The 13,859-nt window shown below is 41.2% G+C and overlaps 1 protein-coding gene across 4 annotated transcripts in view; it reads left to right on the top strand.

The window, feature by feature from the left end:
• Positions 1-13,859, top strand: part of Herp (Homocysteine-induced endoplasmic reticulum protein) — a 188,355-nt gene that overhangs the window by 104,353 nt on the left and 70,143 nt on the right. For all 4 annotated transcript variants that reach the window (XM_071672215.1, XM_071672214.1, XM_071672213.1 and 1 more), the window contains 2 exons: positions 785-1,130; positions 1,655-1,850. In XM_071672215.1, the coding sequence (XP_071528316.1) occupies positions 785-1,130; positions 1,655-1,850 (542 nt within the window). The remainder of the gene's footprint in view (positions 1-784; positions 1,131-1,654; positions 1,851-13,859) is intronic.

Genomic DNA, 13,859 nt, shown 5'->3' with positions numbered 1-13,859 from the left:
CTTCTGAAACCACACTGCTCTTCCCCAATCTGATGCTCTGTACATGCCTTCACCCTCTCAATCAATACCCTCCCATATAATTTACCAGGAATAGTAGTTATTCTACATGATTATATTGAATATGGTAAGATAGTGAGACTCATTTTCCCTGAGGAATAGATTAGTAAGGGGAATCTTATTAATGGGGAACAGCTGTGGTGATAGGAGAGAAAGAATACTGCCCATGTGTTCCCTGCATGTTGTAGAAGGTGACTTAAGAGGGGTGGGAGTTGGTGGCTGGATATCCTCCCATACTGTATTACTTTCCAAATGAAGGACCAGAGCAAGGAGCCAAGAGAGGAATTTTCCCTCTTAGGGCTCTCTCATTTGTTCTTGATGCTACTTCACTCACAAAAAAAAAGCTGTTTTTGGAACAGATGTTTATGTATAGTGTTATATTGACAAGGTAAGGGCTGTGGATGTATTGTAAGTGACAGTGACAATAATGTGTAGAAGCAGTAAAAGAAATGGGGATTGGGGATTAGATAGAGGAATTGCCTCTTCATATTATTTAGCCCTTATACTGGCAGTATAAGAGATGAGAAGTTATGTACTCTCCTGAGATAAATTGTGCCTTTAGTAATGCTGTAGTTGATTTGCTTTTAACTGCACAAGAGATTGCAATACAGAGTAACAGTCATTAAGTGTAACTCAGAAAGCACTGCAAAATATGTGATTTGCACTTGTTTAGAGAATAAAATTATGTATTTTTCACATAGATTAATATCATGTCCATCATCCACAGAGAGTAGATGAACAACGCCTCATCTACTCAGGCCAACTGCTACTCGATAATCTGCTATTGCGAAACGTTTTACGACACCCTACTGAAAATAACGCTTACACAATTCACCTTGTTTGTTCACCCCAACGTAACTCATCACACTTACCAACAAGCTTGCAGACTTCACCTCCAGTCAACCAAAGTAGGCTTTCTCCACCTGGGTCTGCAACAGGTGGTGGCCAGTCATCACATCAGTCACTGTTAGACATGAATACAAATCAAGATCCAAATATATCAGTCCCTCTGCAGGCTGGATCTCAGCAGCCTTCTCCTTTGCCTGATAATTCTGCAAATAGTGATGGAACAGGTAAGGGTTTACTTGAATATGATACTGTTTTGTGGCCTTGGGCAAGATTAAGTAGAGCTGTTTACCAACATAATCACCTTGTGTTTTTTCTGTATTTCCATTTATTTTCTTAACTAGATGCAGTATGAATATAGTTTTTCACTTCACAACATATTTGTTCAAGTATGAACACTATTAAAGTGTTCTAGATGGTGACTTGTGTAAGCAGTTTGATAAGTTTCATCCAGGAAGTCTTTAGATTGAATCTATGAAACATTTATCACTTTATTAAGGTGCATGGCATTTGTTCCTCACAAGGCTTATGGGTACTTAGATAGTGTCATAGCTTAATGAATTACCAATATAAAGATGGTTTTTTTCATTATGCAAGACATTTGCAACAGTATTCATGTTTATGTTAAAGTACCATGGATGATTAACTGCTTGTAAACTTTGTTTCATTCATGAAATTCATATATTGACTTCATTTATAATACAATTCTTTCAGTATACTGTATATAAAGTGCATGGTATCTGACTTTCAGAAGGCATTCGTCGTCGAAATGTAGGCAGTAACAACGGAGAAGTGTCAGTATCTACACCGCAGAGTATAGATGCTACTTCAGCATACCCATCACAGTCCCAAATACCAGTTGGTGTTCTTCAGGCCAGTGCAGATCCTATGCAGCAGATGGCTGCTATACAGCAAATGTATGCCCATTATATGGCATATATACAGTAGTAAGTAACATAGAGTATTCTCTTGTTTATTCATTTGTTGGTATTTTATGCTGCTTTTATTCATGTATTCATTATTGAAGAATGTATGTGAGAAATACTTAGAAAAGCAAATGGATTTGTATGTAGCATTTATTGATCTGGAGAAGGCATATGATAGAGTTGATAGAGATGCTCTGTGGGAGGTATTAAGAATATATGGTGTGGGAGGAAAGTTGTTAGAAGCAGTGAAAAGTTTTTATCGAGGATGTAAGGCATGTGTACGTGTAGGAAGAGAGGAAAGTGATTGGTTCTCAGTGAATGTAGGTTTGCGGCAGGGGTGTGTGATGTCTCCATGGTTGTTTAATTTGTTTATGGATGGGGTTGTTAGGGAGGTAAATGCAAGAGTTTTGGAAAGAGGGGCAAGTATGAAGTCTGTTGGGGATGAGAGAGCTTGGGAAGTGAGTCAGTTGTTGTTCGCTGATGATACAGCGCTGGTGGCTGATTCATGTGAGAAACTGCAGAAGCTGGTGACTGAGTTTGGTAAAGTGTGTGGAAGAAGAAAGTTGGGAGTAAATGTGAATAAGAGCAAGGTTATTAGGTACAGTAGGGTTGAGGGTCAAGTCAATTGGGAGGTGAGTTTGAATGGAGAAAAACTGGAGGAAGTGAAGTGTTTTAGATATCTGGGAGTGGATCTGGCAGCGGATGGAACCATGGAAGCGGAAGTGGATCATAGGGTGGGGGAGGGGGCGAAAATTCTGGGGGCCTTGAAGAATGTGTGGAAGTCGAGAACATTATCTCGGAAAGCAAAAATGGGTATGTTTGAAGGAATAGTGGTTCCAACAATGTTGTATGGTTGCGAGGCGTGGGCTATGGATAGAGTTGTGCGCAGGAGGATGGATGTGCTGGAAATGAGATGTTTGAGGACAATGTGTGGTGTGAGGTGGTTTGATCGAGTGAGTAACGTAAGGGTAAGAGAGATGTGTGGAAATAAAAAGAGCGTGGTTGAGAGAGCAGAAGAGGGTGTTTTGAAGTGGTTTGGGCACATGGAGAGGATGAGTGAGGAAAGATTGACCAAGAGGATATATGTGTCGGAGGTGGAGGGAGCAAGGAGAAGAGGGAGACCAAATTGGAGGTGGAAAGATGGAGTGAAAAAGATTTTGTGTGATCGGGGCCTGAACATGCAGGAGGGTGAAAGGAGGGCAAGGAATAGAGTGAATTGGAGCGATGTGGTATACCGGGGTTGACGTGCTGTCAGTGGATTGAATCAAGGCATGTGAAGCGTCTGGGGTAAACCATGGAAAGCTGTGTAGGTATGTATATTTGCGTGTGTGGACGTATGTATATACATGTGTATGGGGGGGGGTTGGGCCATTTCTTTCGTCTGTTTCCTTGCGCTACCTCGCAAACGCGGGAGACAGCGACAAAGTATAAAAAAAAAAAAAAAAAAAAATTATTTTACCATATTTTATTGTACATGAATTCCTTTTATGGCCCTCAACTCATTTGCTGTTGTGCTAAAGGCTAGATTTCTGATTTGCAAAGTTAACTTGTTTTTTTATTTTTCAAAAAAGATTTATTTTTCTTATATAGGTGCACTGAATAAGAAAGAATAGTAAAAAAGAAATGTATGACTTGTAAGAAAAGAGTAAGAGTTAGATAAAGTCATAGTTACGTGTCATACAGAAGCTTTGTGATAGCCACATGACACATCATCCACCAGTACACCCTTGCTCCCATCAGGAATATAGTCTCTTCAAAGAACTTTTCACTCCAAAGGAGTCACCACTACCTTGCTACTGAAAGTAGCACAGCCTTTGGCTGCCAGAACTTTAATAGTAATTGGTTTTGGGGTAATTATGATATCCATCTATCTATCTATCCATGGATCCATCTATCTAGGTATCTATCTATATCTCTGATACCAGTTCCCTCCAGGAACTCCCATCAACAGGTTGGCCTTGGCAAAAGTGTGTCAGCTCTCCACTTACCCCTGTTCATACATACCTCCTTCACATACACCACTCTACACTGTTCCACCATTGGTCTCCCTCCAGTACTCCACTTCATTTCCTCATGTCACAGGTGGGCTTCTTCACACACCAATCCCTTTAATTGTACCCTCAGGCACTTCTTGAAAACTCCTTATTTTGCATTCTTTCCACATGCCTGTACCTCAAAGTCATCCACTCTTCCACTCCACAGTTCATTCCTTTTGCATTTCCTGTCACCAAATCACCTCATACATTCCCCTCAATTCTTTTTTTATTCCATCTGTTCACTTACATGCTCCTCTTGGATAGCTTATATCTATATCCTGGATTCTTGAATTTTGTGACTCATTCTGTGTTCATGTTTCAGTCGCAAAGGTCAAGGTTGGGAGAACTATGCTGTCCTTTAATGATTTCTTTGTTTTCGTGCTTACTCTCTACCCTTCATTACTATATTAAGAGACCCAATGACTTTTCTACCCCATACTGCTCTTTCCCTTATCTCCCCTTCCATATCACCAAACTTTCCCAAGGTAGCTCTCAGGTACTTGAATTCTGTCGCCACTTCCAGTCTTTCTTCTCCCAAATCTATAACACAGTTTAGTACACTTTCTTCTCTCTTTTTATAGGCCTTTGCAAAATCTGTACTTTCACTCTTGTTTCCTTTCAGACATCATTACTTTACCTTTATTTGCATTTATCTTCAATTTCCTATACTTGCACATATCATAAAATACACTTTCACTCTTGTTTTCTTTCAAATGCTATGACTTACATTTACGTTCAGTCACCTATCATAAAATACATTAGCAATCTTCTGCAACTCCTCATCGCTCTCAGCAGACAACACTGTCATCCGCAAAAAAGCATTTTGCTAAACACCATACCTCAGGGACCACCAAATTCCATCTCTGCAATCCCTTTACCTAATTGTGCTTTCATCTTTCTTTTCTTTCCATCCATATATAAGTTAATAAGCCATGGTGACTTCACAACCCTACCTCACTTACACCCACATGTATACCAAAATTTTTGCTCAACTCTACAACTACTCTTACACATGCATATACTCCTCTATAGAAGGCTTTTCTCCAGCAGTTTTTCACTGCCCCATATATCCTTAACATCCCATGAAGCATTCTCCTCGACTCTTTCATATGCTTTCTCCAGATCCATTAAAGCTGTAACCACAGAAATCTGATCCGCATGTCCCCTACCTTTTCTAAAACCCCATATATCCTTAACATCCCATGAAGCATTCTACTTGACTCTCATATGCTTTCTCCAGATCCATTAAGGCTCTGACACAAAAATCTGATCCACACGTCCTCTGCCTTTTCTAAAAACCCCTTGTTTCTCATTCTTCATTCAGTCACTTCCAGCGCTGTCAATCAAGAATTTTGTATACACTTTACCTGGTATTCTTATTACACATATTCCCTTGCACATATTCCTTTGATTAACGGAACAGTAATAGCTCTCACCCAATGGTGAGCACAACCTTCTACCGTGCTATATTACATATCAAATGCATCCACTCTGTCTCACTTTCTTTTCCATGCTTCAGCAGTTTCAGCTATAATCTATCCCATGCCTTCCTTACCATCAACCACATTACTGCCCTTTTACCTCCCTACTTGCCATAGAATCTCTTTTTTCTGTCCTCCATACTCATGTATGTAATAACTGCTGCCTCACCTCCCACATTCATCAGTCCTTCTTTTGATTCAGCAACTCCTCTTCCTTATTTCCAACATTTACTTTAGATACGTGGATGAGCCTACAGATATGTGATCCCATAGGCCTGATAGATGAATGTAGTCAGATAAAATGTATCTTGAGGCAGTTATATTATCCCAGTTGGTTTGTGAACAAAGTTTACTGGAAACCTAGGAAGACATTTTATGCATCTTGTTAATACAAATATGACAAATAAGGATATGTCTAAGTGTTTACTATTGCCCTATTCTCCAAACTATTCTAATCTAAGAAATGTTCTAAAAAACAGTGCTTGTAATGTTGCTTTCCAGTACAATAACACCATCAGTAAGACCTTGATAAATAGTAGGCCAGATCATGCACCAATTGGGAGTGTTTACTCTGTCAAATGTTAGGCATGTAAAGAAATGAAACTCAAAGGTAAAAGGAAAGAGTGGTTTGGGAATGTCTTGGGAGTAAAGTCAGGGATTGGTGAGAGGACAAGAGCAAAGGAAGGAGTAGCACTACTGAAGCAGGAGTTATGGGAGTATGTGATAGTGTGTAAGAAAGTAAACTCTAGATTGATATGAATAAAACTGAAAGTGGATGGAAGAGATGGGTGATTATTGGTGACTATGCACCTGGTCATGAGAAGAAAGATCATGAGAGGATTGTGTTTTGGGAGCAGCTGAGTGAGTGTGTTAGCAGCTTTGATACACGAGACTAGGTTATAGTGATGGGTGATTTCAATGCAAAGGTGAGTAATGTGGCAGTTGAAGGTATAATTGGTGTACATGGGGTGTTCAGTGTTGTAAATGGAAATGGTGAAGAGCTTGTAGATTTGTGTGCTGGAAAAGGACTGGTGACTGGGAATACCTGGTTTAAAGAGATATACATAAGTATATGTATGTAAGTTGGAGAAATGGCCAGAGAGCGTTATTGGATTATGTGCTAATTGATAGGTACGTGAAAGAGAGACTTTTGGATGTTAATGTGCTGAGAGGGACAACTGGAGGGATGTGTGATCAGTATCTTGTGGAGGTGAAGGTGAAGATATGTAGAGGTTTTCAGAAAAGAAGAGAGAATGTTGAGGTGAAGAGAGTGGTGAGAGTAAGTGAGCTTGGAAAGGAGACTTGTGTGAGGAAGTACCTGGAGAGATTGAGTGCAGACTAGAAAAAGGTGAGAGGAAATGACGTAAGGGGAGTGGGGGAGGAATAGGATGTATTTAGGGAAGCAGTGATGGCTTGTGCAAAAGATGCCTATGGCAGGAGAAAGGTGGGAGGTGGGCAGATTAGAAAGCATAGTGAGTGGTGGGATGAAGAGGTAAGATTGTTAGTGAAAGAGAAGAGAGAGGCATTTGAACGATTTTCGCAGGGAAATAGGGCAAATGACAGTGAGATGTGAAAAAGAGAGGCAGGAGGTGAAGAGAAAGGTGCAAGAGGTGAAAAGAGTGCAAAGAGAGTTAGGGTGAGAGTATCATTAAATTTTAGGGAGAATAAAAAGATGCTTTGGAAGGAGGTAAATAAAGTGCGTAAGACAGGAGAAGAAATGGGAACATCGGTGAAGGGGGAAAATGGGGAGGTAGTGACAAGTAGTGGTGAAGTGAGAGGGAGCTGGTGTGAGTATTTTGAAGATTTGTTGAATGTGTTGGATAATAGAGTGGCAGATATTGGGTGTTTTGGTTCAGGTGGTGTGCAAAGTGAGAGGGTCAGGGAAAATGATTTGGTAAACGGAAAACAGGTAGAGAAAGCTTTGCAGAAGATGAAAGCCAGCAAGGTGGTGGGTTTGGATGGTATTGCTGAGGAATTTATTGAAAATGTGGGTGACTGTATTGTTGACTGGTTGGTGAGGATATTCAATGTATTTATGGTTCATGATGAAGTGCCTGAGGATTGGCGGAATGCATGCATAGTGCCATTGTACAGAGGCAAAGGGGATAAAGGTGAGTGTTCATATTACAGAGGTATAAGTTTGATGAGTATTCCTGGGAAATTATATGGGAGGGTATTGATTGAGAGAGTGAAGACATGTACAGAGCATCAGATTGGGGAAGAGCAGTATGGTTTCAGAAGTGGTAGAGGATGTGTGGATCAGGTGTTTGCTTTGAAGAATGTATGTGAGAAATACGTAGATAAACATATGGATTTGTATGTATCATTTATGGATCTGGAGAAGGCATATGATAAGAGTTGATAGAGATGCTCTGTGGAAGGTATTAAGAGTATATGGTGTGGGAGGTAAGTTGCTAGAAGGAGTGAAAAGCTTTTATTGAGAATGCAAGGCATGTGTACGAGTAAGGAGAGAGGAGAGTGATTGGTTCCCAGTGAATGTCGGTTTAAGGCAGGGGTGCGTGATATCTCCTTGGTTGTTTAATTTGTTTATGGATGGGGTTGTTAGAGAGGTGAATACAAGATTTTGGAGAGGAGCATGTATGCACAAGTATGCAGTCTGTTGTGGATGAGAGGGCTTGGGAAGTGAGTCAGTTGTTGTTAGCTGATGGTAAGCACTGGTGGCTGATTTGGGTAAGAAACTGCAGAAGCTGGTGACTGAGTGTGTGAAAGAAGAATGCTGAGAGTAATTGTGAATAAGAGCAAGGTTATTGTGTTCAGTAAGGTTGAGGGACTGGTCAATTGGGAGGTAAGTTTGAATGGAGAAAAACTGGAGGAAGTGAAGTGTTTTAGATATCTGGGATTGGATTTGGCAGTGGATGGAACCATGGAAGCGGAAGTGAGTCACAGGATGGGGTAGGGGGCGAAGGTTCTGGAAGCGATGAAGAATGTGTGGAAGGGGAGAACGTTATTGCAGAGAGCAAAATGGGTATGTTTGAAGGAATAGTGGTTCCAACAATGTTTTATGGTTATGAGGCATTGGCTATAGATAGGGTTGTGCAGAGGAGGAAGGATGTGTTAGAAATGAGGTGTTTGAGGATAATATGTGGTGTCTGGTGGTTTGATCAAGTAAGTAACGAAAGGGTAAGAGAGATGTGTGGTTATAAAAAAAATGTGGTTGAGAGAGCAGAAGAGGGTGTATTGAAATGGTTTGGTCACACGGAGAAAATGAGTGAGAAAAGATTGACAAAGAGGGTATATGTGTCAGAGGTGGAGGGAACGAGGAGAAATGGGAGAACAAATTGGAGATGGAAAGATTTAGTGAAAAAGATTTTGAGAGATTGGGGCCTGAACATACAGGAAGGTGAAAGGCGTGCAAGGAATTGAGTGAATTGGAACAATGTGGTATACTGGGGTCAACGTGCTGTCAATGGATTGAACCAGGGCATGTGAAGTATCTTAGGTAAACCATGGAAAGTTTTGTGGGGCCTAGATGTGGAAAGGGAGCTGTGGTTTCAGTGCATTACGCATGACAGGTAGAGACTGAGTATGACTGAATGTGGCTTTTGTTGTCTTTTCTTAGCGCTACTTCGCATGCACACTGGGGAGGCTGGTGCCATTTCATGTGTGGCGGGATGGCAGCGGGAACGGATGAAGTTAGCATGTATGAATATGCACACGTGTATATATGTAAATGTCTGTGTATTTGTATGTTAAAATGTATAGGTATGTATATGTGCATGTGCAGGCGTTTATGTATATACATGTGTATGTGAGTGGATTGGGCCATTTCTTTCGTCTGTTTCCTTGCACTACCTCGCGAAGGCAGGAGACAGCGGTAAAGTAAAACAAATGTCTAAATGTGTGTGGATGTAACCAAGATAAGAAAAAAGGAGAGATAGGTAGAATGTTTGAGGAAAGGAACCTGAATGTTTTGGTTCTGAGTGAAACGAAGCTCAAGGGTAAAGGGGAAGAGTGGTTTGGGAATGTCTTGGGAGTAAAGTCAGGGGTTGGTGGGAGGACAAGAGCAAAGGAAGGAGTAGCACTACTCCTGAAGCAGGAGTTGTGGGAGTATGTGATAGAGTGTAAGAAAGGAGTATATGATAGAGTGTAAGAAAGTAAACTCTAGATTGCTATGGGCAAGAAGCAAGTGTTTTGGGATCAGCTGAGTGAATGTGTTAGCAGCTTTGCTGCATGAGACCGGGTTATAGTGATGGGTGATTTGAATGTAGAGGTGAGTAATGTAGCAGTTGAGGCTATAATTGGTGTACATGGGGTGGTCAGTGTTGTAAATGGAAATGGTGAAGAGCTTGTAGATTTGTGTGCTGAAACAAACTGGTGATTGGAAATTCCTGGTTTAAAAAGAGAGATATACATAAGTATACATATGTAAGTAGGATAGATGGCCAGAGAGCGTTATTGGATTACGTGTTAATTGATAGGTGCGTGAAATAGAGACTTTTGGATGTTAATGTGCTGAGAGGTGCAACTGTTGGGATGTCTGATCATTATCTTTTGGGGCGAAGGTGAAGATATGTAGAGGATTTCAGAAGCGAAGAGAGAATGTTGGGGTGAAGAGAGTGGTGAGAGTATGTGAACCTGGAAAGGAGACTTGTGTGAGGAAGTACCAGGAGAGATTGAGTACAGAATGGAAATAGGTGAGAGGAAATGACATAAGAGTGAAGGAGGAATGGGATGTATTTAGGGAAGCAGTGATGGCTTGCGCAAAACATGCCTGTGGCATGAGAATGGTGGGAGGTGGGGAGATTAGAAAGGGTAGTGAATGGTGGGATGACATAAGATTGTCAGTGAAACAAGAGAGAGAGGCATTTGGACGATTTTTGCTCAGAAATATTGCAAATGAGTGGGAGATGTATAAAAGAAGGAGGGAAGAGGTCAAGAGAAAGATGGAAGAGGTGAAAAAGAGGCAAATGAGAGTTGGGGCGAGAGAGTATCATCAAATTTTAGGGAGAATAAAAAGATGTTTTGGAAGGAGGTAAAGAGCATAAGACAAGAACAAATGGGAACATCGGTGAAGGGGTAAAATGGGGAGGTAATAACAAGTTGTGGTGAAGTGAGAGGAAGTGAGTATTTTGAAGGGTTGTTGAATGTGTTTGATGATAGAATGGGAGATATATGGTGTTTTGGTTGAGGTTGTGTGTGAAGTGAGAGGGTCAGGGAGAATGATTTGGTAAACAGAGAAGAGGTAGTGAAAGCTTTGCGGAAGATGAAAGCTGGCAAGTTTGCAGGTTTGAATGGTATTGTTGTAGAATTTATTAAAAAAGGGGGTGACTGTGTTGTTGACTGGTTGGTGAGGATATTCAGTATATGTATGGTTCATGGTGAAGTGCCTGAGGATTGGCAGAATGCATGTATAGTGCCATTGTACAAAGGCAAAGGGGATAAAGTTGAGTGTTCAACTTACAGAGGTATAAGTTTGTTGAGTATTCCTGGGATATTATATGGAAGGGCATTGATTGAGAGGGTGAAGGCATGTACAGAGCATTAGATTGGGGAGGAACAGTATGGTTTCAGAAGTGGCAGAGGATGTGTGGATCAGGTGTTTCCTTTGAAGAATGTATGTGAGAAATATTTAGAGAAGCAGATGGATTTGTATGCATCATTTATGGATCTGGAGAAGGCTTATGATATAGTTGATAGAGATGCTCTGTGGAAGGTATTAAGAGTGTATGGTGTGGAAGGTAAGTTGCTAGAAGCAGTGAAAATCTTTTATCGAGGATGTAAGGCATATGGATGAGTAGGAAAAGAGGAAAGTGGTTGGTTCCCAGTGAATGTCAGTTTGCAGCAGGGGTGCATGATGTCTTCTTGGTTGTTTAATTTGTTTATGGATGGGGTGATTACGAAGGTGAATGCAAGAGTTTTGGAAAGAGGGTCAAGTATGCAGTCTGTTGGGGCTGAAAGGGCTTGGGAAGTGAGTCAGTTATTGTTTGCTGATGATACAGCGCTGATGGCTGATTCGGGTGAGAAACTGGAGAAGTTAGTGACTGAGTTCGGTAAAATGTGTGAAAGAAGAAAGCTGAGAATAAATGTGAATAAGAGAGGTTATTAGGTTCAATAGGGTTGAGGGACAAGTCAGTTGGGAGGTAGTTTTGAATAGAGAAAAGCTGGAAGAAGTGAATTGTTTTTGACATCTGGTAGTGGATTTAGCAGTGATTGGAACCATGGAAGCGGAAGTGAGTCACAGGGTTGGGGAGGGGGTGAAGGCTCTGGGAGCGTTGATGAATGTGTGGAAGGTGAGAACATTATCTCGGAGAGCAAAATTGGGTATGTTTAAAGGAATAGTGTTTCCAACAAAGTTTTATGGTTGCGAGGCATGGGCTATAGATAGGATTGTGCAGAGGAGGGTGGATGAGTTGGAAATGAAATGTTTGAGAGCAATATTTGGTGTGAGGTGGATTGATTAAGTAATGAAAGGGTAAGAGAGATGTGTGGTAACAAAAAGAGTGTGGTTGAGAGAACAGAAGAGGGTGTATTGAAATGGTTTGGTCACATGGAGAGAATGAGTGAGGAAAGATTGACAAAGAGGATACATGTGTCAGAGGTGGAGGGAACAAGGAGAAGTGGGAGACCAAATTGGAGGTGGAAAGATGTAGTGAAAAGTATTTTGAGCGATCGGGGCCTGAACATACGGGAAGGTGGAAGGCATGCAAGGAATAGAGTGAATTGGAACGATGTGGTATACTGGGATCGATGTCGTGTCAGTGGATTGAACCAGGGCATGTGAAGTGTCTGGGGTAAATCAGGGAAAGTTTTGTGGGGCCTGGATGTGGAAAGGGGGCTGTGGTTTTGGTCCATTATACATGACAGCTAGAGACTGAGTGTGAACGAATGTAGCCTTTGTTGTCTTTTCCTAGCGCTGCCTCACGCACTTGCTGATTTAGGAGGGGGTTGTCATTTCATGTGTGGTGGGGTGGCAACGGGAATGAATAAAGGCAGCAAGTATGAATTAATGACGTGTATATGTCTTTGTATGTATATATATGTATACATTGAAATATATAGGTATGTATATGTGCGTCTGTGGATGTGTATGTATATGCACATGTATGTGGGTGGGCTGGGCCATTCTTTCGTCTGTTTCCTTGCGCTATCTCACTAATACGGGAGACAGTGACAAAGTATGATAAATAAATAGATAAATAGATAAATAATTATGTATTTCTCCACATGGGCGATAGATAGGGTTGTGTGGAGGAGGGTGGATTTGTTGGAAATGAGATGTTTGAGGACAATATGTGGTGTGAGTTGGTTTGATCAAATAAGTAATGAAAAGGTAAGAGAAATGTGAGGTAATAAAAGAACTGTGGTTGAGAGAGCAGAAGAGGGTGTATTGAAATGGTTTGGTCACGTGGAGAGAATGAGTGAGGAAAGATTGACAAAGAGGTATATGTGTCAAGAGTTGGAGGGAACAAGGATAAGTGGGAGACCAAATTGGAGGTGGAAGGACGGAGTGAAAAAGATTTTGAACGATCGGGTCTGAACATGCAGGAGGGTGAAAGATGTGTAAGGAATAGTGAATTGGAACGATTCCGTATACTGGGGTTGAAGTGCTGTCAATGGATTGAACTAGGGCATGTGAAGCATCTAGGGTAAACCATGGAAAGTTTTGTGGGCCCTGGATGTCGAAAGGGAGCTGTGGTTTCGGTGTATTACACATGACAGCTAGAGTCTGAGTGTGGACGAAAATGGCCCTTGTCTTTTCCTAGTGCTACCTCGCGCGCATGCAGGGGGAGGGGGGGTGTCATTTCATGTGTGGCATAGGTGGTAGGGGGAATGGATGAAGGCAGCATGTATGAATATGTGCATGTGTGTATATGTATATGTATGTATACGTTGAAATGTATCGGTATGTATATGTGCGTGTGTGGGTGTTTATGTTATATATATATGTGTATGTGGGTGGGTTGGGCGATTCTTTCATGTGTTTCCTTGCGCTTCCTCGCTAACATGGGAGACAGTGATTAAGAATATAATGATATGTTTATGGATCTCGAGAAGGCATATGACAGGGTGATAGATTTGCTTTGTGGTGTGGGAGATAAGCTGCTAGAAGCAGGGAAAAACTTTTACCAAGGATGTAAGGCATGTTTACTAGTAGCGCCAGGAAAAGATCCATAAATGTTACATATAAGTCCATCAGTTTTTCTAAGTTTTTCTCACTTACATTCTTTAAAGCAAACACCTGATCCACACATCCTGCACCACTTCTGAAAGAACTTGATTACTGTTTCCCGTGTCAGCGAGGTAGCGCCAGGAAACATACAAAGAATGGCCCATCCACTTATATACACATATATGTACATGAGTATCCATACACGCTCATACACATGCATATCAGCATATACATACATATACATATGCATACATAGATATATACATGTACACCGTACATATTCATACGTGCTTTCCTTCATCCATCCCTGGCATTACCCCACCCCACAAGAAACGGCATTGCTACCCTCTGCTTCAGCAAGGTAACACCAGGAAAACAGACA

The sequence above is a fragment of the Panulirus ornatus genome, chromosome 17, assembly GCF_036320965.1.
Source record: "Panulirus ornatus isolate Po-2019 chromosome 17, ASM3632096v1, whole genome shotgun sequence".
Lineage (NCBI taxonomy): Eukaryota > Metazoa > Arthropoda > Malacostraca > Decapoda > Palinuridae > Panulirus > Panulirus ornatus.
This window is presented reverse-complemented; position numbering and strand designations above follow the sequence as displayed.